The following is a 27,242-nucleotide window of genomic DNA, read 5'->3' as shown; positions in this document are numbered from 1 at the left end:
AACTGAAAATCGACTTCAGTACACAAGTATCAGACTTCCTTTATGAAATGTGCTTGGAATAGAAACACATTTTGTAGGTGTAAAACTCTAATCTGTAGTTAGCATTCAATCCAAACTTCCCTAAAGTAAAAAGCTGTTAATATGTGATTTAGTGGTCTTGTTTCAGTTCATTATAAAGAATCTGGAGATGTGAAGTCTGGACCTAGATACAGAGCTGAAGTTCCTCAAAATTTGGGGAAGTTTGTCTGTGGGATTCTATTTCAGATCTATTATAAAAAGTAATTTTCTCTCTGATACTCACACCTTCTTGTCAACTGTTAAGAATAGGCCACTTCCACCTTGATTGAATTGGCCTCGTTAGGACTGACCCCCCCCCCCCCCCCCCCGCCCTTAGTAAGGCAACTCCCATCTTTTCATGTGCTGTAATATATATACTGCTTACTGTATTTTTTACTCCATGCATCTGGTGAAGTGGGTTTTAGCTCAAGAAAGCTTATGCCCAAATAAATTTGTTAGTCTCTAAGGTGCCACAAGGACTCCTCATTGTTTTTGCTGATACAGAATAATACGGCTACCACTCTGAAATCTGTATTTCAGATCTGTTTTGTGTATTTACGTGGTGGGGTGTGTGTTTTTTTTTTTTTTTTTGTTTTTGTTTTTTTGCTATGCCAAGTTCTTGATGATAGTGTTCATGTGGAATAGTTCGTACCATATTTAAATTTTGTGTGTGATCTTTTCCAAATGGCAACTGAGAAAACTCATCTAATATTCTACTTTATCATTATTTTTTAAAACACCTTCTAATTTTCAAGATTTTGGAATTTTTTTTTAAAGCGTTACTTTTTTGTAATTTCCAGCAGTAAAAATGGAAGAATGGATTGAACTTCACACTGCACAGATTGACCTGACTTTTTTGAATACACTGCTGAATTTTTTTAGCAGCTGAAAATTAAGAGTATATAGCTTGTTGAATACTTGTCTTCTTTAACATCTACGTTCTTTTAATCTCTGATGTCAGTGTAGTCAGTCCTCTGATTCTTATCTAACGTTTCTCTTTCCTTGTATGTTATTTTGCTGTTAAGAAGAAAAACAAAGTTGGTATGAGGGGGAAAACGCAATTGCTTAGGTTGTGACACAAATAAATCAGTTTTGATTCTAGCCTTGATTCATTTCTATTTGAGGGGACAAACAGATCTGTTAAGATAGGTAATATGTATGCTGAAATGCCTATGGACAAGAGTTACAAAAGTCATGTTACAGTTTTCATGTTAACACAAAACACATACTTTTAAGCTATCTGACAGTGTTAAATTATTTGTAGCAAGAGAAGTACCAGACTCTGACCATTTTGTTGGTTTTCTTATGCACACTTACTACTTAACTGTTATGAAATGAACCATAAAATGTTTACTTAAAGCCTTTTAGTAAACATACACTGTGAAGCTGCCAAGACTAAAAATTGGTCAGCATAACTTTTGCCCCATGGAATAAACATTAAAAGACAACACGTTCCACGGTTTTAGGAGTTTCAATAACTTGTGTGTCTTGGTTTGGTTTTTAATACATTTGAAGCAGAAGCAGTTATATATTTGAAAAAGTACGGTTTTTAGGCCTATATCTTCAGGTCTGTCTGTCTCTAAAACATTTTACTTGTCTTTTATTCTTTTTATACTCTTTTTAACCAATTATTAGTCACTTTTCTACCTTTAAAACCCCCCATAATTTTGTCAGTGTGTTACCTACTGATTTGTTTTGAAGGATGACTGGAGATGCACAGTATACTCTTTGCAGGGTGAGATTAAATCAGACTTACTTGTGGCACAGAAACTAACTAAAATGTTTGTTTAATGGTTTAAATGATTTATTTGTTGCAGGATGGCTTTGTAGTTCGAATATTTGCAACAAGTACGGAGCCAGTACTGCAACAAGAACTGCAGCTTAAACTTGCTAGAAAGTGCTTACATGCCTGTGGTATCTCATTATTTGATCTGGAGAAAGACTTGCACATTATCAGTAAGACTTCATTTTGTAAGGTCGTTTTCTTTCAACATTATAAGTGGTTTATAATACAAACTTCGTACTATAATTCAAACCAATATATAAAAGTGAACAAGAACAAGTAAGGGGAGCAGCAGTGGTCTTTTCAGACTGAGAGCTCCATTCAGGAGTGGGGGAAGCTCACTAAAAGTTGGGGGGCCACCTGCGCCTGAACCGCCCCTTATGCTGCCCCTTCTCCAAGATCCCATCCTGGTCCCACACTGCCTCTTTGACCCAAGATCCCACCCCCCACTTGCTCCTCTCCACCCCCTCCCCTGGGGCCATGCTCCCTCTCCCCACCACCCCTCTGTTCGAGTGTCCCTGGCTCCATTACGAATATACTAGTGACTACTAACATGGACCTTCATAGTTCTTAAACCCATACCCATATTGGTTTGTAGCAATCAGCTTTATCCTATGTAAAAAAGGATCATTGTTTAAAATAAGTTAGCCATGCCTCTACACTTGGAATCCATGTGGATTTAAAGTGAAACATAGTTGTCCTTTTGGAATTAGTTTAGAACTTTCCCATTGTAATGAAAGTAATTGAAAGTATACTTTCTGAAAATGTTCATGGAAAATATATTTTATTTTAGCTCTGATTTTTTTCTATAATTAGAGGTATGATTGTAAACTTGAAATTTCATATCACTTGGATTAGTTCGCGTTGAAAGAAAGCTTTCTTGAACTAATTGTTTTTCTGAGGTTCTGATCATATTGTCAATTGACATCAATGACAAAATCTGCTTCTACAACTGTGCAGGATGAGGCACATAAGGAAAAAATTATCTTTAAAACCAACTACATATAAATTGCATACCTAATTTACATCTTGTTATGCTCTCAGGTACAGGGTTCGATGAGGAGTCAGCTGTTCTTGGTGCAGGAAGAGAATTTGCACTAATGAAAACTGCTAGTGGAAAGGTATTAGAAATTTTTCATTATTGATATTAAATTGCATAAATAATATGCTACCAGATCTTGTTATGAAAATTAGATTTGATATATTGGTTTGGAAAAAAATGATTCATTTCTGCTTCTACAAATATGTTATTGTACATTGACAGTTGGCTATAGTTTTTATATATTTGCTTTCACTGTGATGTAGAAAAGACAAACCAATAAGATTAAGTAGTGTTCATGTAGCAATTCAATTTTTTTATAACCCTCTCCTAAACAAAATTATTGCAACAAAAATTACTGGATTATTCTTTCATTAACCAAATGTCATATGTTCACATTTTTTCAGTCCTATCAAAATTAGGTACTAAATTACAAGTAAAGCCTATATGTTCTTTCTTAGTATGTCTGTGTAGTTGAACGTATACAAAACTTGCCTTAAAATTTACTCTCTAACTTTGTCATCTACTTAATTTCCGTTTTGTTAAAGCAGCTTCTGGCTTTTCTAAATGAAAAGTGCTCCTCAGCTGGAATCCAAAAGAATGTCAAGAGTTATTGCTGGGTTACAGAGAGGGAAGGGCCATAAAATGATGTTGTTGCTTTAACAGGGGGTAGCACTATTAGTTACAGCAGTGGATCTCAATGTATTTATCATTGTGGGTTGCATATGCAGCCCACAATGTGTTATGTGGGCCGCAGGTTGAGAACCACAGTGCCCCCCTGCCCAGAGACTCCTCCACAGTGTGGGTCCAGGAGCGGAGCCCTGGGTGTGGGGCCGGGCAGCCGGACTCTGCCCCTGCTGCCCAGGACCGGGTATCCTAAAACCTGGAGCTGCTGTAGCACTCCCACAAACTCATAGTTCCCAGCACCCCCCCATTGCCTCACTGCCCAGAGTGCGCCCTGCACCCCAAACCTGCCCAGAGACCCACTATCCCACACCCTGGCCCCCTGCGGCACTCACTAGCCCCGTGCTGGCAGGAGCGCTCCAGAAGGCTTCCTGACACTGTCCTCCTCTTAGCCAGCACTGCCCCCTTTTAGATCAGAGCAGCAAATTTTGAGGGTTTTTTTATCACACAACTGTGCTAAAAAATTAGCTGTGTGCTAATTGGGCTGCTGGTTGAGAACCGCTGAGTTATAGTGTTGCATAGTAATTGTAAATGGATTGTTTTAAATTCTTGCATATAAGTTTGAGATATTTTTCTTAATGAGTAGCTAAGAAACAGCCTTTAGACCCTAAATGTACTTTCTAAGCTGTACTATCAAATTTTATTTTTATGTCATAATTTAGGTTTTGTGTTTACCAAAAAAAAGGGTGGGGTAGTGGTGGAGGAGAGATTACAAAGCATACAGTGGATCAAATGCTTCCCAGTGCGGAAGTTCTGTGCAACGTCCTTTTCACCACTAAAATGGTTAGTAGAGCTTTGTCCAGATGCTTTCTGGAGTGGTGAGTCTCACTCATTAAGCTTAGACATGTTTTCGTGAATCTTTCTTTTACATGTGAATGAAAGCAGGTTTTTTATAGATAGGAATTTTAAACAGTTTTGTAATGGTGGAATTCCATACACTACTTTAAATAGTTTTACGTTTTAGTTCTTGTGAGGTATCACAATGATCAGTTTATCTTCAATCCAAATTGGATGAAGTGAAGAAAAGAAACAACACAGATGGTGAAAAGTAAATTAAACTTAAAAAATTCTCTTCAGTTTTAAAAAGCTTTTTTGTTTACTTAATTTGTAAAATTTAGTAACTCAAAATGGATTTCAATGTGGATAGTTCAATTTTTTGTACCTTGTCAGCGCCTCTTTTAAGGAAGCAATATCAATGCAGATTTTTTGTTGGAATACTAATTTTTTAAAGAGGCTGGTATTTTTAAATGGGAATCTTGAGGAACTCAGTGAGAACTATTTAGTTCAAATTGTATGTCTAAAATCAACCTTATTGTGAGGTTGCAGTCTTCTGCAAATAAACAGTTATTTTGCTTGAATTGTTTATCTACAAGCCCTAGATACTTCTACAAACCTTCTTTATGCTGCGTGGTTCTCCACAAGTTCTTAACAGGTTGCTTGTTGCTGTATATTTAGAGTGTAAACCTGATACTTTCTCTTGTACCCTCAATTGGCTTAAGCCTATTCCTAGTGGTTAGGAAGGTTAGCTCAGCTCAGTGGAAACTATTTTCACTTTTCTCAGAGATATGCTGCATATTAGTTGATGTCTGTGGTCTAACTGGAAAAGTCAGCTGGGGAAAACATTTTATCTTGGTTACAGTTTGTATGACCTTGTGTATTACAATGTGATTTTCCCATTTGGACAACTGTTTAGATTTTTTCACGGCTGTTCATATCAAACAGTTTAGGGAGATATTTTATTTCCCTAAGATCAGAGTTCTGGTTTTGGCATGGTAGTTTGAACCTATGACAATGGGCATAAAACTTACAAATCCAAATTGTGTCTGAGTCACAATAAGGTTTAACCATGTAAAAATAGAAGTTGCTCAATCTGGAACCTTTTCAAATGAAGGAAATTGCAAATGAATTTGAAGTGGTTCTCTTTCAAATGTACAAAATCCTTTTCAAACCAAACATGGTAGTTTTCATAGCTCTGATCCTCTGTAGTATTATGTTTGATTTACTGACAACCCTGATCTTCTTCAAGAGTGCTGCATGAGGTTTTACATTCTCTAAGAAAGGTAAACTTTGGAGACAAAACAGGTTCAGAGACACTCTGATGATATTGTCTAACAGCTTATGAGACATTGGAGATAAAGGTTTCTAAACTGCAAACATAGTCAATGGTGCTGTATGTGGTATGTCAGCAAAAAATTGGCCCAGTGTTTTGTGGTTGTTCATCAATAATATACATGATGATTACTGTGGTATAGTAACAAACATTCACTTTTAATTTACTCATCCACAGTGGTTGTAGGTATTTACTGAAAAATGAATGTTTTAACATAATGTGTATATTGAAATCCACACAAAGTATCGTATCCAGTGATATGTCAGTGTGTGGATTCTTTGAGTACTGCAGTGTTTTGGTCAGTTTCATTTTTTGAATCCCATATTTACAAGAATGCAACTTTTTTCTATCAAATGTTTTTTAAAAAAACATTCCTGGAATCAGTTTTTTCTCCTTTGTTCAACATTTTCAGGATCGGGATTATATCAAAAAGTAGCACTATGATACTGTTAGGAAGGTGGATTTCAAAATAAAATAAACTAGTCAAAAAGATCCTGAAGTACAAAGTGAGGAAATCAAAATCCTTAGAGCTAGCGTGGAGATCATTTAGGAAAATCATCATCATCATCAGTTATGCACATTCCCTTTTAAACAAAATAAAACAAAAAGTAGAAAAAGCTCAGTATGATTAAAGGGCAAGTTAGAGAGGTTATTTGATGCTAGTCTTCAGAAAATAACCATCCAGTGTCTAACTTTCCTTTTCTAATTGATAAACTAGGAAAGAAAAGTCTCTGACATCACTGGCAATATCTGAATCCCTGTTGATCAGGCTTCAAGTTAGGGCAGGGTAGAGAGATGATTCTTGTTGCTCTAATAGAGAACTTCAATGTCTCTGTTTAAAAAAAAATAACAAAAGAGGAACTACACCTTCCGAAACACTCTGTGTAGTATTTGACACTGCTAATCATAAAATATTTCCTGACCTTCCAAAAACCTGCAGAGATTAATGGAAATGCCCTGAAAAAGTTTGAATTCTTCTCAGACCAAACCCAGAAGGTTGTGTATACTCTATTTCCATAGCCTTTAACTTCAGGGTACCATAATACTCAGAATTCTGCTATGTATATCTGAAACCATGGGAATAGCTGGTGAAACAACAGATGCTGAGATGTGAGTGCTACACAGACAACATGCAGTTGTGCATCCATCACCTTTACATCAAATGCAAATAGCACAATCTCTACCTTTTTTAATGCGTCGCTGAAATCAGTAACTGATCAAAGAGTAGATGAATAAAGTCTGGTAAGAACCATCTCTGGGTATGTCTCTGCTGGAGCTAGAGGTGTAATTTCCAGCTCAGGTAGGTATATCTGCATTAGCTCTGATAGAACCAATAAAGAAGCAAAAATTATTCTTCATAACATTGCCTTCATGCAGTCCTGCTCGAGTAGCTGCATAATCCATGCTGTTGTAGATTTTTTGAGTAGTACTTGATAGGAGGTGTAACAGGGTTGGGCCAGATGGCTACAGGAGAGTAATAGAAGGCAGTGTCAAAGTTTGACTCAGACTCACAATTTATCAGACCACTCTGTTTTATTAGCAGAGCTGCTCTGCTAATACATTTAGAATTGAGCCCCCCGAGTGGGGCTTTTGTCTCTTAATTTATACAGCTTGCTGGAGAACAAGTTACAGAGAAGTTACAGACAAAAGAAGAAAAGATTTTAGTCACCACCCTTCCAGATCCCTGAGACCAGTCACATATCTTCAATTACCTGCCACCCTTAACAATCTCCTTTAACAGCTTCCAGTTAACTTAACTAATTGCCCTTCATACCTTCCATTCTGATGCCTGCTTCTTAGATGTGCTGGCTCTATCTTAATTGCTTCTCCATTCAAAAGCTAACTGTCCCTATGTGTGCTCCCTCAGATACTTTGTAACATGTTTTGGCATGCCCTCTCATATACAATGTATCCAGCATGTCCCCTTATACAATGTTATACTTTCACAGCAGATATATTAGCCTCAGGTTAAGTAGGTCCCTTTTCCATGGGTAAGATAACAGGGAAGGTTCCAGTACAATCAGGAACCTTCTGGAGACAATTAAGACAGACAGGCTGATTAGAACACCTGCAGTCAATCAAGAAGCTGCTAGAATCCATTAAGGCAGGCTAATTAGGGCACCTGGGTTTAAAAAGGAGCTCACTTCAGTTTGTGGTGTGTGGGTAAGGAGCTGGGAGCAAGAGGCGCTAGGAGCTGAGAGTGAGAAAGCATACTGTTGGAGGACTTAGGAGTACAAGCATTATCAAACACCAGGAGGAAGGTCCTATGGTGAGGATAAAGAAGGTGTTGGGAGGAGGCCATGGGGAAGTAGCCCAGGGAGTTGTACCTGTCACACAGCTGTTCCAGGAGGCACTCTAGACAGCTGCATTCCACAGGCCCTGGGCTGGAACCCAGAGTAGAGGGTGGGCCCGGGTTCCCCCCAAACCTCCCAACTCCTGGTCAGACACAGGAGGAGTTGACCTGGACTGTGGGTTCACGAAAACGGCCAAACTAAGGGCTGCCATGAAGCTCCAAGGCAAACAAATCTGCCAATAAGCGCAAGACCCACCAAGGTAGAGGAGGAACTTTGTCACAGAGGGTTTACATATGCATGATCTTCACATTCTACAGTCCATTTACTGCCAGAATAGTATGCCACCCCTCACCATATCTCACTGAACTCCCTGTAAATTGCTCTTTATAATGCAGCTGGAGTTTTATTAGAACCAGGAGTCCTAGTTTTCGGTGATTTGGAAAAAAAAAAAAAACACCCAAATTCTCTAATTTAAAAAAAAAAATTGCCTTTTTTCCGCTATTAAAATGAAATGCTGAACTTTAGTTTCCTTAGCCACAGTATATACAGCTATTAGTTGAACACAATGTTTTATTGATATATTTACAATTTTTAAGCAAGTTTGAAACCACCAATGCCATCAGTCATAATAAAATAAAATTAATGGAATGAGTTAGTCACAGTGCATTGTTTCTTTACTGTTGTCAATGGTCCTGCTGTTTCAGCCTCTTGTTTTCATTTTTTTTCCATTCAGTTTTAGTGCTTTCCATGTGTTCTACAATTGTCTGTCTTCGAATGTAATCTACAGCCTTGCTGCATACAGTACAGAACAGCACATTGCCACCAGTGTGAAATTTGTCCAGGCCAAACTCATTGACACTGTCTTTAGGGGTGATTTTTAAAGTTTTCAACAACTTTTTATAACTTTAACTATGTCTGGAGGCTGAAGTGAAATTTGAGATGTGCATCCAATGCACTGGAACCGGAGTCTTTTGCCTATCAGTACCTGTAGAGGGGTGGCACTTGCACCTTGTGGCTGTGGCCCCTTCTCTGGCTACATGAAGTGGCGCTGCCCCGACACCCCTCTGTTCCTTCTTACTGCTTGTGGCTGGAGTCGGAGCTCTGTGTGTGATTGTAGTCTCACAACTTTGCATTTAATCTTAGCCTACTTTTATTATATGTATCAGAGTAACAGCCGCGTTAGTCTGTGTTCGCAAAAAGAAAAGGAGTACTTGTGGCACCTTAGAGACTAACCAATTTATTTGAGCATAAGCTTTCGTGAGCTACAGCTCACTTCATCGGATGCATACTGATGAAGTGAGCTGTAGCTCACGAAAGCTTATGCTCAAATAAATTGGTTAGTCTCTAAGGTGCCACAAGTACTCCTTTTCTTTTTATTATATGTAGTTAGTGTTAGTTGCTACATAGTGTTCCCGGTGATGCCCTCATCTGGGTTTAAACATTGCCGTTCATGTGGAGGAATGATCTCGAACAGCAACCCCACATGTGGTGCTTGCTTTTTCTTGGTAAGGCACACCTTAAGAGCGTAGATCATTTAAGGAGAGGACTCAGGTTGCGCGGGAGCTTTGCCTCAAGCAGCACCTGCTTGAACAGTCCATGTGAGATGATCTGGTACTGAGGCCCTTCTTGGGCCGGAGAGCACCCTTGGGCTTGGAGAGCGCTGCTGTCTCTTGTTCTAGGGCAGGTGCCTCTCTGAAGAGGCTCAGGAGCCTTTCTCCGTCATCTGTGCCAAAGAAGAGGTCTCATAAGACAAATTATAATGGCTCCAGGTTGTGGGGCAACTCCTTTGCCTCCCCTAGAAAGAGCTCAGACTGATGGAGGGCTGGCTCTGTTGCGCATGATGGCGCAGGTACCTTTGGCTCTTCCCTAGTACTGAGTTGAGAGGTCATAACCCCAATACCATTGTTCCAGTTCTGGTCTCCGGATGTTCGTTGAGTCCGGTACCAACAAGGGCGAGGCCTTACAAACTGTATCCACTTCATCAAAGTACCAGACTGTGGTAGAATTGCCCTGCCTTTCGGGCCCATCCTCGTTGCTGGTCCAGGATTTTGCAAGTCAAGTACCTTCAATAGCCCCTCCAAAGGAGTTTGCCACCAATCATTGCGCCCCTCAGCATTGTACCCAAGATGCTTCTCCCCTGGTGGCTGGGATGGGTATGCTACCAGAATCAGTACCGAGGACCTCGGTACTGGGACCATCCGTGGCCCCGCTACAATTGATGCCACAGCTGCTTCCATGGCAACTGTCACCACCCTCAACATTGATGCACTTGGGTGCACAAGGACTGATGCTGCCTGCGGTACCAGCATGGTTGGTACTGATGGTACTGCCTTCATCGGGGGCACTGATTCCAGACTCGTTTTGGGCAATGGATGAATTGATTTGTCTTTTGGCTCCCTTGGGAGTTGCTCCACCCATGTCTTTGAGATCACAGGACTCTTCTGCTTCCAAGTTGGGTCATCCGCCTCCTGTTCTGCTTAGCCTGCCAGTGGACCAGTATGGCTGCCGCGGTTGACATATGCCCTGGATGGAGGTCCCTGGCCTGGCACCTACTAGCCACCAATGTCCTGTCCGTATCAGTGCCTACCTTGGAGACCGTGGGATGCTTCTTGTTAGTGGAGATCTCGCTCCTGGTCCCATTCAAAGGCAAGATTGACAATGGTGGCTGCAGATCAGCTGCAAGCTCAGACATCGGGGGTTTTCCTCCCTGAAGAGCTGCTGGAGTCCTTCTGTCCGGGTATGTCATTCCAGGAGCAAGAGCTGGTTTGGCTCAGCCAAGAGCCTTGTCCTCATCTCCAGATGATGCAGTGCTGCCTGGTTTGTCCTCCCCTTCTATTCTGGAAGACTTTATGGCATACTGACCTTTTACTGACCTTTTACGCTGTGGAGCTGCATCCTTCTGCATCCAGGCAGTGTTTCTTCAGGAGAACACACACACACTGGTGGACATTCTACAGCCATCTGTCCCTGAGAGAGTGGCCCTCTGGAGTAATAATGTGCTCTTCGAGACAGTGAGAGCCCTGTGGAGTACATTGGTCTCAGTACCACTGGTAGCTAAGTGCATGGAGAAGCGCTACTTTGCTCCTGTGCAGGAATTTTAAGGGTTCTGTTCCCATCTATCCCTGAATTCTCTGGTTGTAATGGCAATGAATGACAGCGCCCGACAGGGTAAGTTCAAGCCCATCCTCAAGGATAGAAACTCCAAGTAGTTGGACCTTTGGCCAGAAAGGTCTATACCTTATCGTCCCAACCGATCAACAAGCTTTGCTGTCCACATTTGATTTTCTCAGCTGGTCAGCAGTGTCCAAGTGTGTGGACCAGTTGCTAAAGGGCTTGCGTGAGGAATTTAGGGTGTTTGTTACAGAAGGCTGGTTTGTGGCCAAGATATCACTGCAGTCCCCCCTTGATGTTGCAGGTGCTTCAGCCAGGGTGATGGCCGCTTTGGTTACTCTGAGGAGAACTTCCTGGCTGCAAAACTCTGGGATCACTTTGGATGTCCAGCAAGACATTGAGGACTTGCCTTTTGACATCCAGACCTAGTTCTTGGACAAGACTGACACTTTTTGCACTCCTTTAAGGATTCCAAGGCTACCTGGAGGCCCTTTGGGGCGTATATACAGCCCACGCAGAGATGCTACTATGGGGTTCAGCAACAGGAAGCAGGGCGACTACCCCAGAAAGAGGGATAGGTCTCACAAAAGGAATCACTCAGGTTCAGGGTTCGGTCAGTCCATGCCTTCACTTGGCACTTGCTAAGCAGCCATTTTGAGTGCTTGGTCCAGAGCACTGTTTTAATTATTGCTTTACCCTCTTTGTCCCCATGTTCCTTTGGGGACAGACTGTCCCATTTTTACAATGTGTGGGACTTGATTACCTCTGACAGCTATGTTCTAGACACTGTCAGATGGGGCTATGCCATCCAGTTCCTCTACACATGCCATCCGTATCCCACTGTTCCTCTTCAAGGACCCGTCTCACGAAACACTGCTCATTAAGCAAGTCAGCCCTCTGCTGATGTTGGGAGAAGTGTAGGAAGTTCTGCTAGAACACTGGGGCCACGGCTTCTACTCTTCCTGATACCAAAACCCAAGAGTGGGATAAGATCTGTCCTTGACTTTCGCGGCCTCAACATATTCATCAAATACATGAGGTTCAGCATAATCACTCTATTGGCTTTCTTCCCCGTGCTGTCTCAGAATGACTGGTTAGTTGCTTTTGGATCTCAGGATGCTTACTTTCATATGGCGATTCTAGCGAATCACAGGAAATTTTCTTCGGTTTGTGGTAGGAGAACATTTAGCCTCTTTTCTGCCCCCTGACTTTTCACCAAATGTATTGCTGTGGTCATGGCATATCTCAGGAGGAAAGGAATCCATATTTTCCTGTACCTTGACAATTGGTTACTGAAGGGCGGCTCTAGAGAGGAGGTTCTTGCCAATGTCACTATCATGTTGTCTGTGCTCCACCAACTGGGGTTAATTTTAAATGCCAGAAAGTCATCGTTGGCTCCCACTCAGAAAATTGAGTTCATTGGGGCCCTGTTAGATTCCACGAGGTCGAGAGCATTCTTCCAACTAATTGTTTCCAGGCATTTCAACAGCTCTGCCTCAGTCTGCAATCTCAGCCCTCCATGACAGTCAGGATGTCTCTGAGCCCGTTGGGACATAAGTGGTCTAGTTAGCCAGGTTATACCTTCACCATCTTCATATGTGGCCTCAGGATGGTCTACTGTCCTGCCTTACTTTCTCTGGATAGATTGGTTTGTGTTTCTCCACTAGTCCTAGACTCCTTGAGCTTTTGGGCATCCCCATGCAATGTGTACTGAGGAGTCCCCTTCGCTCAGCCTTCTCCAACCAAGTTTAGTTACTAATGCCTCCCTTTTGGTGGGGGGGCAGGGAGGAGGGATGCATCTGGACTCAGTGTATGCAGATCCTGGGGTTGGAACAGGAAACCTTGCTCCATATCAACATTTGGGCCATCCACAATGCATGTTGTGCCTTCCGGTACCATATCAGGGACTCAGTGGTTCACATATTCCCCGATAATACCACTGCGATGTGAACAAACAAGGAGGAGCACTTTTCAGGTTACTCTGCCCAGAGGCCATCACCTGTGGCAATTCTGCATCAAAGAAGACATCCTTATGGTAGCAGTCCACTTGCTGGAGATGCAGAATTGTCTTGTGAACCATTTCAGGAGGTTTTTCTCCATGAGTGGTCCCTGACAGCCAATGTCCTCAAGGTCGTTTTTGCGATCTGGGACATCCCCACGATTGACCTCTTTGTGATGAGGAAAAACAGAAAGTGGGGCCAATTCTGTTTTTTGGGGGGGCTCAGCCCGGGCTCCCTCTTGGATACTTTCCACTGCAGCACGTAGTTGACTCTGTTGTACACCTTTCACCCTATTCTGATCATTCCTCAGGGCATCCTCAAGCTCAAGGTGGATCAGGGCAAGCTCATCTTAATTGTTGTGGTGTGGCTGAAACAGTGCTGGTTCACATACCTCCTTGTTCAAGGCTCCCATACTGCTTCCTCTCTGTCTCGACCTGCTCACTCAGAACCATGGCCACACTCTCCATCCTGTGATCAGCTCCATGCACCTCATGGCGTGGCTGCTGCATGGCTGAATGAAGAGGTAGAACAGTGCTTGGCGTCTGTCCAACATGTCCTATTCAACAGTAGGAAGTCCTCCACTAAGTAAGCTGTCCTAGTGAAGTGGAAGAGGTTCTTGGTGTGGTTCTTGGCCTGCGGGACCCAACCAACAGGGACTTCCATCTAGGACATGTTGGAGTACCTACAACATCTTTAGAAATCAGGGCTGACCCTCAGTTCACTGAGTGCATTTTGCAGCAATATCTGTGTTTCATCCCCTTATTTAGGGGAAATCAGTTATTTCCAATACTACCGTGATAAGATTTCTGAAAGGGCTTCTCCACTTACATCATCAGGTCCGAGAGCCAGTCCCATTGTGGGACCTAAACACAGTTCTGGTGTCTCTAATTGACCCTCCATTGGAGCCCCTTGCATCTTGTCTGCTGCCCCTCCTGTCTCAGAAAACTGCATTCTTGATAACCATTACATCTGCAAGGAGGGAGGGTCAGTTGCAGGCCCCGATGGTGGGCCCTTCTTACGTGCATTTCTCCAGGGGCAAATAATGCTTTGGCCACACCCAAAGTTTTTTCCAAGATGATCTGAGTTTCATCTGAATCAGGCGGTGTATTTATCTGTGTTTTTTCCCTAAGACGCATTTCTTTCCAAAGGAACAGCTCCTCCATATGTTGGATGTCAAGCAGTGTCTAACCTTTCATCTGAACAGGACTGAACTGTTTCATACTTTGCCTCACTGTTTGTTTCATATGCGGACCTCACAAAAGGGCCAGAGGTCTCTGCACAGACCATCTCTAGATGGATAACCTCTTGTTCCAAGACCTGTGCATGAGAGCTTCAGCTATGCCTTCTCAGCAGATACAAACTCATTTGATGAGAACACAAGCAACGCTGATAGCGTTCCTCAGTGATGTTTCCATATTGCTTTTGAGTGAGCTGAGGCCTTGTCTACACTACAGGAAAGTCGATCTAAGCTACGCAATTTGAGTTACGTGAGTAGCATAACTCAAGTCGATGTAGCTTAGATCTACTTACCGCGGAGTCCACACTACGCGATGTCGACTGGAGACACTCTCCTGTTGACTCCCCTTACTCTTCTCGATCCGGTGGAGTACAGGAGTCCAACGGGAGAGCGATCTGTGGTCGATTTAACGGGTCTTCTAAATCTACCACCGATGCCTCGATCGCTGCACATCGATCCCCCGGTAAGTGTAGACAAGCCCAAAGTGGCGTATATGTCTACATCAACTCCAAGAAGAGGGAACGGTTACTTACTGTAACTGTGGTGCTTTGAGATGTGATGCAGATGTGTATTCCATGACCCACTCTCCATCATAGTCTGCAATTGAGCTTTTGGTGCAAAGGAACTGAGAGGGGGTTGGGACAGTGTCACCTCATATAGCCACAGCCATGACGTGGGAGTGCTGCCCCTCTACAGGTACTGTCCGGCTCCAGTGTGCTAGGTGTGGCACACCTAAATTGAATACATGTCTGCATCACATCTCAAAAAAACACAGTTACAGTAAATAACCGTTACTACTTCTTGCCTTTTGATGTTCCATGAATCAGGTGAGTCTGTAAAAGAACTGTAAAAGAATGGCACTTAGCTAAAGGGTATGATGCCTGCAGTGCTGTCTCAAAGAAGTGACCAAAAGTACTGCAAGACTGCTTCACAAAATGCTGCCTCAAGAAGTAGTATGAGAGTCTGAAAGGCAAAAAGTAAATACTTAGGTAGAATGGATTTAGCCTGTAGAATTAATTCCCATAAGATATTGAAGACCAAAGCTTGGTGGAATTCATAAAGGGAATAGACATATGGATATTTCAGTCCTAACATATGGGTATAAAAGCTGGAAATCCCCTAGAGCTACAGACAGACATTTAAATGCCTTCCAAAGCAAAATGCCTAAAAAACACTACTTTCATAAATGGAATGAGTCTATAACAAATGCCAAGATTTGTCGGAGTTCAGCAACCCTTTATGCCAACGTTATCCAGAAAAGAAGATGGAAATATATGGGGCATGTGTAAAGAATAAAGCCAGAATAGCTGCCATGATGGGTGTGCTATTGAGAAGCTGGAGGAACATGCAAAATGGGTGGATTGAAAGAATCCCTCCACTGAGTGCTACTCAGAGGCAAAACCTATGGGATTTAACAACACAGAGGATATGTGAAATGTGGCCCAGGATAGACCGCTTAAGTGACAGATGATTGCATGGGAAGTATTCAGAGATTCAAATATGGAGAAGAGTACATTACATAGGATATATTTTTGAATGAACTTCTGTGTCTTGTAGCATAAACCAATAATTAAGCTGATGGGGTTTAAGAAGAAATGTCCTCTGTGGGCAGGTCACTTCATAATTGTGCACTGTAAAGTCTCTTGTAACTTGGTACTGGTTATTGCTGCAGACAGGCTACTGGGACCAGGTGCAACAGTGGTCTGATTTGGTATTGCAATTCTTATCATAGGAATCATAGGGTGATTAGAGTTAGAAGAAGCCTCAGGAGGTCATCTAGTCCAACCTGCTGCTCAAAGCAGGACCAACCGCAAATAAATCATCTCAGCCAGGGCTTTGTCAAGCCGGGCCTTAAAAACCTCTAAAGATGGAGATTCCACCACCTCCCCTGGTAACCCATTCCAGTGCTTCACCAACCTTCTAGTTAAATAGTTTTTCCTAATATCCAACTAGACCTCCCCCCATTGCTTCTTGTTCTGTCCTGTGTTTCTAAAAAAGGAGAGTTTTTGGTATTGGATGATGTTTAAATTGATATATTTTTTTTTAAAAGCAATGTTCAGACTGACATTTCTTAATTTAACTCATTTTACCAGTGTTTTAGCATGTGCCTTGTACCAGATCATGACACTAAGTACCAAAAGTACAATATGTACTAACATATTGAATAACTGGATAAGTTAAAGAATGTGTTTTTTATTTTGGTTTTCCTTGGTCTTTTTGCTTTGTAAGCATGCTTTCTGTTAATCTGCTCCTGTAATCAAATGAATCCTCATGTAGTTTCGGGTGCATTAATACATAATTAACTATCAAAAGGTTTTTGAGCAAACAAAGGAAGAGAGCTATGGCATAGAGTATCTTGGGGAAAAAATACATGTTGCTGTTGTATTCCATTTCACCTTGCTGAGGTCATAGCTGGAAATAAGTCCAGTTATGGTTGTCATTTATAGTAAACTTTTCTAAGATCATTATTAAGACTAATTTTTAACTTATTTACCATTAAATCATTAAATGGGAAAAATCCTTGAACCCCTTTAATTTGAATCTTGCTTTTATTAGATACAGTTATTGTTTCATTTTAAGTATTATGATACGATAGGAGAACAATATAACTTTTCCTTTCAGATTTATTACACTGGCAAATATCAGAGCCTGGGAATCAAACAAGGTGGTCCTTCAGCAGGAAAATGGGTTGAACTGCCAATCACGAAATCTCCAAAGATTATCCAGTTCTCCGTTGGACATGATGGTTCGCATGCCTTACTTGTTGCAGAGGATGGAAGTATATTCTTTACAGGCTCTGCTAGTAAAGGAGAAGATGGTGAATCAAGTAGGTTTTACAATTGTATTATCAATGGCTTAATACAGAATTAGTACTCGTAAATTATACCAGTAAAATCAGCATTAACCAGTCCTTAAGGTGTTAAAGGAAAAATGGGTAGACTACTAGAGCAATGCACGAGCATATCATCAACATGCTTGTGCACATTATCTGCAAGTAAACACAAGTTTGTGTTTGAACCCAGCAACTAACGTGAAAAGTTATGTTCGCAAGCATGTTAGTCTTTAAGGTGCCACCGGACTCTTCATTGTTCACAAGCAAGAATATTAGTGTTTCCTCATGCACAAATGTAGTAAAACAAGGAAATGCAGAATTAAGAGAGACTTTCTACACAACCTTAACACTGGCCTCTTTGATCCCAGCCCTTAAGAGACCCTCAGAATATGTTTACTATTTGGAGCTTTGGGTGTGATTCACAGCTCACATAGACATGCTTGTGCTAGCTCTCATTGACCTAGCACACTAAAACCAGTAGTGTAGCTAGAGTAGCATGGGCAACAGTGACTGGTGGCATGGGCTAGCTGTGCTGAATGCATACCCACTGTGTTCATATGGGTTTATGGCTGCGCTGCCTCTTAACACTTCCTGTGCTACCTCGGTGATACTATTTTTTGCATGCTATCTCAATGAGAGCTAATATGAGTATGTCTAATTGAACTGGGAATCAGACCCCCAGCTCCAAGTGTAGATATACTCTCAGAGAGATCCCTGAACCTTAACCCTCCATTAGCTTCTGCAAACCATCAGCAAGTCATCCTGGGATCATTGGTGCTGGACAGAGTGCAGTGAAGGTCCATTGGACTATAAATTGGAGTTGTATTGGAATAGAGAAGACGACAGGTTTGATTAGGGAAGGGATTAGGATTCTGTTAGATTCTTGCTTTTGATTGATATTCCCATTTGATTAGTTAAGGTTGTTTGACCATTTTGGGTGGGAAGAGTTATCTTAACTCTGCATTTCTTGGTTTTACAACATTTATATTTTCTTATAATGCTATTGTTGTAAAGGTTGTAGTAGGACGCCTTACCTCTATGTTACAGCAGAGTAACAGTTCTGCTATAGTTAAGGTTAAGACCTGCTTTTCTGTTTTAAAGCTTGGCTGTTCTAAGTGCTCTAGAATTTGCATAATTAATCATGTTGTCTTGAAATTTGCTGTGCCTCATGGGGTCTTGGGGTACTGTCAGTGTTCCAAAGTTGGGACCATTTGACTAAGTGATTCACAAGATACAGCCCTTCGGGGGAGAAACAGTTTTTCTTAAAATTGATGCTTTCTGAAGGGCAGAAATCTGAAGTAAAAGAGCAGAAATACTGCTCCAATTAAACTCTATGAAAGGGGGATTTTTATTTTGGGGAAATATAATCAGAGTACAGTAGAATATTCAGAAGGCATTGAAACTATTTTTTGAAAATAAAATGAACTCCACAAGCAAATGCTTGCCTGGAGGGGAGGATGATTATGGATGGAAAAGTAGGTAGGACTAGGGGGAGAGAGGCATTTGTATCAGGTGATGTGGAGGAGATGGGCACTACTAGGTGGAGGGGGACACTTGGATGGGGATTATGAGGGTAAGGTGACAGGTGGACTGGGAGATAATGGGGTAGGGGTGCCTGTCAGCCCCATGTTCACCTCCTGTGTGTGTGCCATGATCTGGAGGTCCCCAGCCCATCTACAGGGGTGTGATCTGCCTATCTGTTTCCGCTCCTCCCTGCCTTGTGAGCCAGGTTCTGAAAGGGACTTCTCTATCTGGGGTGGTCTGAGCCCTTCTCCTTCCCCACTGCTCCCCCCGGTGGTCTGATCCCTGCCCGATGTGAGTGCCAGCATCTGGGGGGTCCTGCCCATCTAGGGGTCTCCCCTCCCCCCCCCGACGCCTCATGTGAGCCAAGTTGGGGGAGGGGGGAGCTTGCCTTTCTCGGAGTGTCTACCTCTCTCCCTAGCCCTTCCCCCATATGTGAGCCAAGATATGGGTAAGCTCTGTCCTTCTGGGTGAGGAGTTTAAACAAGCATGCTTGAAACATTTGCCAAGAATGACAGGTTTCAGAGTAACAGCCGTGTTAGTCTGTATTCGCAAAAAGAAAAGGAGTACTTGTGGCACCTTAGAGACTAACCAATTTATTTGAGCATAAGCTTTCGTGAGCTACAGCTGAAGTGAGCTGTAGCTCACGAAAGCTTATGCTCAAATAAATTGGTTAGTCTCTAAGGTGCCACAAGTACTCCTTTCCTGTTCACCAAGAATACACTGAAACTGAGATCAGGATCCGAAAAAATGGGTGAGCTTGATATCTTATCAAAACTCTTCAGCCCTAGTGAGGGGGGAAGGGAATACTCACTGACATGACTGGAATAGTTCAACCTTACCTCTGCATTAATAAAGTTTGTTACCATTTAATTTCCTGAGTTTCTGATGCTTGAGTTTTAAGATTTAAATTCTTGTGTTCTGGAAGGGTATGAGGAGCAGAGGGAGGTGCTAAGTGACGACAACCTAAATTCCCTGTTAAAGAAGTTGTTAGGCCGTGAATTTTTTGAGAAAGTTGAGGTACTGAGTAGGGCACGATTTGGGGCAATTATGGGATGAATGGGTGCTCTGGGGAAGTTTCCTGAGCATTTCTCAGCTGCTAAACTACTAACTGGAGGTAACACTGGGAAGCAGGGGGAGCCCCAAACTGCAGGGCTGTACCAATTAGATCAGCTATTGGTGCTGAATACTAGATGAACTCAGTGGCAGTCCATTAATATAATTTTAGTGGATACTGCCCAGGGTTTAGGTGGGGTCCATAGAATTGATTCACATAAAACTCATCAGAGAAGTCAAGCAAATAGAGAATTTGAATTCATGGTGCTTTGGGGTACAGGCCTCTCTCTGAACCACGGGGGTGTGTCTGTGGACAGGTCATTCACTCAGCCTCTCAGTAACTGAGGTTTTCCTTGAGGAGCTGGTGTGGAATCTGACTGGAGTGACGCCTGAGCAGTTTCCCAAGGCTCAGCTCTTCCTGGTCTCTGCCCAATGTGCCTGTGGTATCCCCCGAGTTTCCTTATTCTCAGCTCGTCTCAGTTCCGTGTGATGTGCTCTAAGCATGTCCATTTTTAGCTCCCCATCCTAGTTTCAGTGGTGAGTGTCTGTGGCTGGCACTGAACATGCCAACTCTCAACTACCCACCCCAGTTTCCGTACTTGTCTGATTCCTCATTACTTGAAAACTTAAAACCAAGTCATTTGGAGAAGGAACTCAGTGACCATGTGGCCTCAAATTTGCACCACAAAGTCTGACTCTGAGGTGGCTTAGCTATTTTCAAATCAATCTGTCTATTTGTATTCCTTTTAAAGCATTTTGAAAACAAAGTTGTGCTCGCCTTAACTGTGAAGTCACTACTGCACTTCCATAATAAAGTGATAGTAAAATTAGATTTCTAAACAGAGGTTGCTAGGCTATTGATTAATAAAGGAACAGTGTAAACCGTTTTAATTTTCAGATCCGGATGACTGAGTACAGAAGAATACCTTTTGGCCTTCTGCCACCCATCTGACTGTCTAAGGTCCATTCAAAGAGCAGCTGCTAAGATTATGTGTTCCGACTGTGCAAACTTAGGCTGTCTACACTGCGCACTTTACAATGGTGCAGCTGTGCTATTGTAAGGTAAGCAGAGTAGCCGCTCTTTGTCACCGGGAGAGAGGTCTCCCAGTAACCAAATAAAACCACCCCCACTGAGGGGTGGTAACTTTGACGGGAGAGCGGGTCCCGCTGACAAAGCGCTGTCCACACCGGTGCTTTCCATTGTTAAAACTTTTTTCATTCAGGCGTGTGGTTTTTTACACCCCTGAGCGACAAAAGTTTTAACCATGGAAGTGCAGTGTAGACATGGCCTTAGTCTAGTTCTAGTCTGAATGGTGACTCTCTAAAAATGGCATTGTCAAGTTGTGTGTTTGTGTTTTTGACTTCATATCTGATATGCTCAGTTCACAAATAAGGGTACCTCTATACTGCAGTGAAAAAAACCTGTGGCACCGCGTCTAAGAGCCCGGGTCAGTTGATTCAGGCTTTCAGGGTTTAGGCTGCATGGCTAAAAATTGTAGTGTAGATGTTCAGGCATGGGTTGGAGCCAGGCTCTGAGACCTGGTCCCCTTGCAGGGTTTCAGAGTGTGGGGTCCAGTGGATTTGGTGGGATTAAGAGTCCCAAACATTTTCCCTTGTGGTTCAGGTGGCGACAGAAAGGGGCCCCAAAACTCTGGTGGCAAAGTTAGGAGACAGTTGAGAGGTTTAAAACTAAACTGCAGTTGCAGCCTTGATTATGCTGAATGTGTCTAGAGGAAGCTTTTAAAATTAGTAGATATATATTTAAGATGTAAAATATGACAGACTGTTTAAAATTTACTTGTAATTTCTAGGTTTTCTGAACAATTACATGAAATCTTAACAGTAATATCATTGTCGATTGGCTTTCATTGGGGCTTTATCATGTTATAATTTTAGCTAAAATATATACATAGTTATGCTAATTCTATTAGGGAAGCTAATATTGTGGCTTCTATTGAAGCTTAATGAGACTTACATGGGAACATGATCACGTCTTGATCTGAGAGATTACTGGAAGATTTAAAAATTTTTAAACCAAGATTTTAAAATAATAAAAATCCGGTCTGCAGACTTACTGTGATACAAATGACTTCAGCTTCTGCTTATGCATCTTTTCAGTTTCAGACAAACTTTTGTGAGCAAGTATTGCTTTTTAGGATCGCTTATTGTTATATCGAGTATAAACGAACCAACTAAAGAAGCCTTGCAGAGTCGTCATAAAAATGTCAGCCTAGGCACAAATTTTGCTTGCTTACCATTCCACTAATGATGATAAAGTTAATGGTATTTTACAAAAACAACCAAAAAATTACTTTCAGTGGGAGAATCAGCAAACAGACTTTTGTAGGGATAGTCTAAGGAAACCTTATTGTATTATGAAGCAAATGTTCATAGTTTAGCTGGTGAAAATCTTATTTTCTTCTTGCCCTCACTTCTTGGTGAAGCATATTATTTGTAAAATACCTTTCTTCTTTTAAAGCTAAAAGCAGACGGCAGTCAAAACCTTATAAGCCTAAAAAGATCATTAAAATGGAAGGAAAGATTGTAGTATATACAGCATGCAATAACGGGAGCAGTTCTGTCATTTCAAAAGATGGAGAACTCTATATGTTTGGAAAAGATGCCATTTACTCTGACAGCACAAGTAAGTTGATATTTGAGAAACATTATTTAAAGCCAAATAATGCCAGTTAAGTACAGATGTAAGAGAGACATGTCTTTAAAATATTGTTTGGTTGCATTTATTCAGCATTGACACATGCCAGTTTAAATGAAATGTTAGAGAAATTTTTGTTCCAATTGGATTATGGTTCTGTATGAAATCACTTTATAAAAAAACTTGTATATTTATTGTATTGACTGGGCAGATTAGTTATGACTGTTCTTCCCTCCTTCCTTTTTCTTCACTACCTGTGGCCTTGTCTGCACTACAGATGCTACAGCAGCACAGCTACAGTGTAGACACTTGTTACAGTGATGGAAGGGTTTTTTTTTCCATAGCTGTAGTTAGACCACCCCCTTGAGAGGTGGCAGGTAGGTCGACAGAAGAATTCTTCCAGTGACCTAGTGGGTATCTATACTGGGGCTTTATGTCAATTTCACTACATTTCTCGGGTGTGAATTTTTTACACTACTGCGTGACATAACTAGGTCAACCTAAGCTTTAGGAGTAGACCAGGCATTTGTTTTACTAACTCCAATATTCTACCATTCTCACCTTACCTCTACTCCCGATTAAAAAATTAAATGTTTTTTAGCACTACTTGTGATATAGTGAATCTCTGATCCAGAGAGAGAGAATGCTGTTCATCATCCAAATGTTTTATATCTCACAGGTTTAGTAACAGATTTGAAAGGCCATTTTGTGACTCAAGTAGCTATGGGCAAAGCTCATTCATGTGTGTTAATGAAGAATGGAGAGGTTTGGACATTTGGTGTGAATAATAAAGGACAGTGTGGACGAGACACAGGCTCCATGAGCCAGGGAGGAAAAGGTGAGCTGCTTGTTTTTAGAAAATAACAAGAATAAAAATGTAGTTAAACTTTTATTCAGATTGTGTTTGAAACAGTATATTCTTCAAGTGATGGTCCCTGTTGTATTCTATGGAGGGTTATGTGCATGAGCCTGGTGCTAGAACTTTTGAAAGTAGTACTGTTTGGCGGTCCGCGCATACGCCCTGAGCTGCCTTGTGGTTTCGCCTGAGGCGATAAATGGTGCCTGGTTCAAGTTGGAGCTTTTACTCTATGTCCTTGTGTTGCACTTTCCAAAACTTTTCTAAATATCCTTAATACTGTTCATAGTTTAGATTTATTATTTGTTCTGTATTCCCTTTTTTATTTTTGTTTGAATTTATCCTTTTATACCAGATTTAGGACTTGGGATGCCACTTTCGGAGTGTTTGTCACCTAACGCTCCCCAGGCCTGGGTACTGGATTATTCTGAAGCCTCTGGGGTTCAAAATCTGTGTTTCCTGCCCTCACTCATTTTCCATCAGCTTGGGGGAAACCCACATCATGTCAAGGTGCAGTATCTGCCTCTCTTTTCCTGCTTGTTCTCAAGAGAATTGGACTCCCACCTCAGGAAACACCTTATGGAGACTGCCATGGAACTGTCATCGGATCTCGGCCGGGGAATCGCCCCGTACATTGTCCTAAACAGGTGAAGAGTGCTTCCCTGCCATCGGGATCCGCTGGTATCAGTGCTAAGGACCCCGCGCTGGGCCTACCTATGAACCAAGGAAGCATGTGCATAAGCATAGCAGTAAGTCTTCCTCCAAGTCTAAGGATTCGGCACTGTCCATAAGTTCTGTCCATGAAGGAGCCACATGTTCCAAGTCTCACAAGACCGAACAACAACCACACCAGTTGCTGGATCCGCTTTTGCTGATCATAGATCCTGCGACTCCACCACTTGTGGCCCCGCTGGCATCCTGGGAAACATCAGTCTCCAGACAGGTGCAGTTCCTGATACTGGCTTCTTCAGCGGAACGGGTACCATTCCCCCCAGGAGACATGGAAGCACTCCAGATCCCCATCTGATGTTTGTACTGGAGGGACTACGGTCTCAACGGGCCCAGATCTGATCACCAAGTTGAAGGGACCCTTCCCCCGCTATGTTCCTGCCACCTCTGTTTCCTCTGGCACTGGCATTTGGCAGGATTTATGATTTGGACATTACAGATGTCTGACGTGGTCTACCGCTCCTGTTCCGGAAGCACAACTACCGGAAGATTCCAGTGGTGCTGTGGCAGTTCCCCACCTTGCCTGACCCACAGAATTGGTATCCGGGACTTCCGCATCTCGTCACCACAACTCTCATCAGGTAGGCGTTCCAACATGACACCGGATGACGCACCAATTAACCCCTTTCCAATGGTACCAATGGATCCGGAGAGGTATCCCTTATCCTCTTCAGATGCAGCCACTTCTTCACTCCCCTCCTCTCCATCGGACACCGGACTGTCAAGTTCCAAGAATTACTGCAGAGAATAGCCAATGCCCTGATGATCCCATTATAGGAAGTACAAGACAGTCAACACCAGCTGCTTGACAATTTACACACTTTGGTACCAGCGAGGGTAGCCCTGCTAATCAATGAGGCCATCCTCCAACCCCAGCCACATGTGCACCTTCACCAAAAGGGGCTGAAAAAAGGTATTATGTCCCCACCAAACGGTCAGAGTTCCTGTTCTCTTATCCTCCCCTGAACTCATTGGTCATCCAGGTGGCTTTACAACAGCCCTGCTCCAGCCCATCCGATAGAGAGGGTAAGAGACTAGATTTCATGGGAAGAAAGGTCTTCTCCTTGGCAGGACTCCAATTTAATATTTCAAATTACTTAGCCCTGATGGCAGAGTCTGATTTTATTAACTGTGGGCAATTGGCTGAGTTTGCAGATAAGCTGCCTTTGCAAGATTGGATTTTTCCCGGCAGTTCTGCAGGAGGGCAGGTTACTCACCAGGCCATGCTACAGGCTGCAGTGGACTCCTCAGACGCAACTTCCTGTGTCTTGACAGTGGGGATTGACATGAGGAGGGAATCCTGGTTACAGTCCTTTGGCTTCCTTAGGGAGGTGCAGAACACTATACACTGAGCCTCACCTCAGTCCCCGGAAAAATCATGGAGCAGGTCCTCAAGGAATCAATCCTGAAGCGCTTACACGAGAGGAAAGTGATCAGGAACAGTCAGCATGGATTCACCAAGGGAAGGTCATGCCTGACTAATCTAATCGCCTTCAATGATGAGATTACTGGTTCTGTGGATGAAGGGAAAGCAGTGGATGTATTGTTTCTTGACTTTAGCAAAGCTTTTGACACGGTATCCCACAGTATTCTTGTCAGCAAGTTAAAGAAGTATGGGCTGGATGAATGCACTATAAGGTGGGTAGAAAGTTGGCTAGATTGTCGGGCTCAACGGGTAGTGATCAATGGCTCCATGTCTAGATGGCAGCCGGTATCAAGTGGAGTGCCCCAAGGGTCTTTCCTGGGGCCGGTTTTGTTCAATACCTTCATAAATGATCTGGAGGATGGTGTGGATTGCACTCTCAGCAAATTTGCGGATGATACTAAACTAGGAGGAGTGGTAGATATGGTGGCAGGTAGGGATAGGATACAGAGGGACCTAGACAAATTGGAGGATTGGGCCAAAAGAAATCTGATGAGGTTCAACAAGGATAAGTGCAGGGTCCTGCACTTAGGACGGAAGAATCCAATGCACCGCTACAGACTAGGGACCGAATGGCTAGGCAGCAGTTCTGCAGAAAAGGACCTAGGGGTGACAGTGGGCGAGAAGCTGGATATGAGTCAACAGTGTGCCCTTGTTGCCAAGAAGGCCAATGGCATTTTGGGATGTATAAGTAGGGGCATAGCCAGCAGATCGAGGGACGTGATCATTCCCCTCTATTCGACATTGGTGAGGCTTCATCTGGAGTACTGTGTCCAGTTTTGGGCCCCACACTACAAGAAGGATGTGGAAAAATCGGAGAGACGCCAGCGAAGGGCAACAAAAATGATTAGGGGACTGGAACACATGACTTATGAGGAGAGGCTGAGGGAACTGGGATTGTTTAGTTTGCAGAAGAGAAGAATGAGGGGGGATTTGATAGCTGCTTTCAATTACCTGAGAGGTGGTTCCAAAGAGGATGGTTCTAGACTATTCTCAGTGGTAGAAGATGACAGGACAAGGAGTAATGGTCTCAAGTTGCAGTGGGGGAGGTTTAGTTGGATCTTAGGAAAAACTTTTTCACTAGGAGGGTGGTGAAACACTGGAATGCGTTACCTAGGGAGGTGGTGGAATCTCCTTCCTTTGAAGTTTTTAAGATCAGGCTTGACAAAGCCCTTGCTGGGATGATTTAATTGGGGATTGGTCCTGCTTTGAGCAGGGGGTTGGACTAGATGACCTCCTGAGGTCCCTTCCAACCCTGATATTCTATGATTCTATGACTGTAGACCTCCCATTTGACAGATTGCACTTCTTCAGTCAGAAGACGGATGAATTCCTCCACTCCCTAAAGGACTGTAGATGCACTCTAAGATCTCTGGGTATTTACATACCAGGACTAAGAGGAAATTCTACCTCCTGCCCCAATCACATCGTTACAGGGTCTCACAACTATACCATTAACATACCTATGAGCCTTCTCAAAAGCCCTGTAAGGTTCACAGACCACATCTGCCTATGTCGACTGCCGGTCGTCTACTCAGTTCATCCAATTGTCGCGTAAGCGGTATTTCTGAGTGTCCTTAGAGAGACGTCAGTCACTTCATACACCAATGTCCATCCTGTCTACCACCTTCACGGGCTGTCTCAAACTCTTTCTGCCGGCATGAAAAACAATAGCAATGGACAAATAGGCCCTAGATATTATCTAGGGTGGCTACTTCCTAGAGTTTACAGTGATGCCCTCATCTCATCCTCCTCTGCGGTCCACGTGCATGGAACACCCATGCAATGATCTCTTCTAGCTAGAGACTTACTCCCCATTGCAGAGGGGAGCTGTGGAACTAATCCCAGACCCT

General features: G+C 42.7%; 1 protein-coding gene across 26 annotated transcripts in view; it reads left to right on the top strand.

The window, feature by feature from the left end:
- The window catches only part of MYCBP2 (MYC binding protein 2), a 418,792-nt gene that overhangs the window by 78,121 nt on the left and 313,429 nt on the right, over positions 1-27,242 (top strand). For all 26 annotated transcript variants that reach the window (XM_043534235.1, XM_043534264.1, XM_043534248.1 and 23 more), the window contains exons 10-14: positions 1,875-2,013; positions 2,885-2,961; positions 16,938-17,142; positions 22,205-22,369; positions 23,061-23,219. In XM_043534235.1, coding sequence (XP_043390170.1) covers positions 1,875-2,013; positions 2,885-2,961; positions 16,938-17,142; positions 22,205-22,369; positions 23,061-23,219 — 745 coding nt within the window. The remainder of the gene's footprint in view (positions 1-1,874; positions 2,014-2,884; positions 2,962-16,937; positions 17,143-22,204; positions 22,370-23,060; positions 23,220-27,242) is intronic.

Source organism: Chelonia mydas, chromosome 1 (genome assembly GCF_015237465.2).
Source record: "Chelonia mydas isolate rCheMyd1 chromosome 1, rCheMyd1.pri.v2, whole genome shotgun sequence".
NCBI lineage: Eukaryota > Metazoa > Chordata > Testudines > Cheloniidae > Chelonia > Chelonia mydas.
The sequence above is the reverse complement of the archived record's forward strand: the minus strand, read 5'-3'. Positions and strand labels throughout refer to the sequence as shown.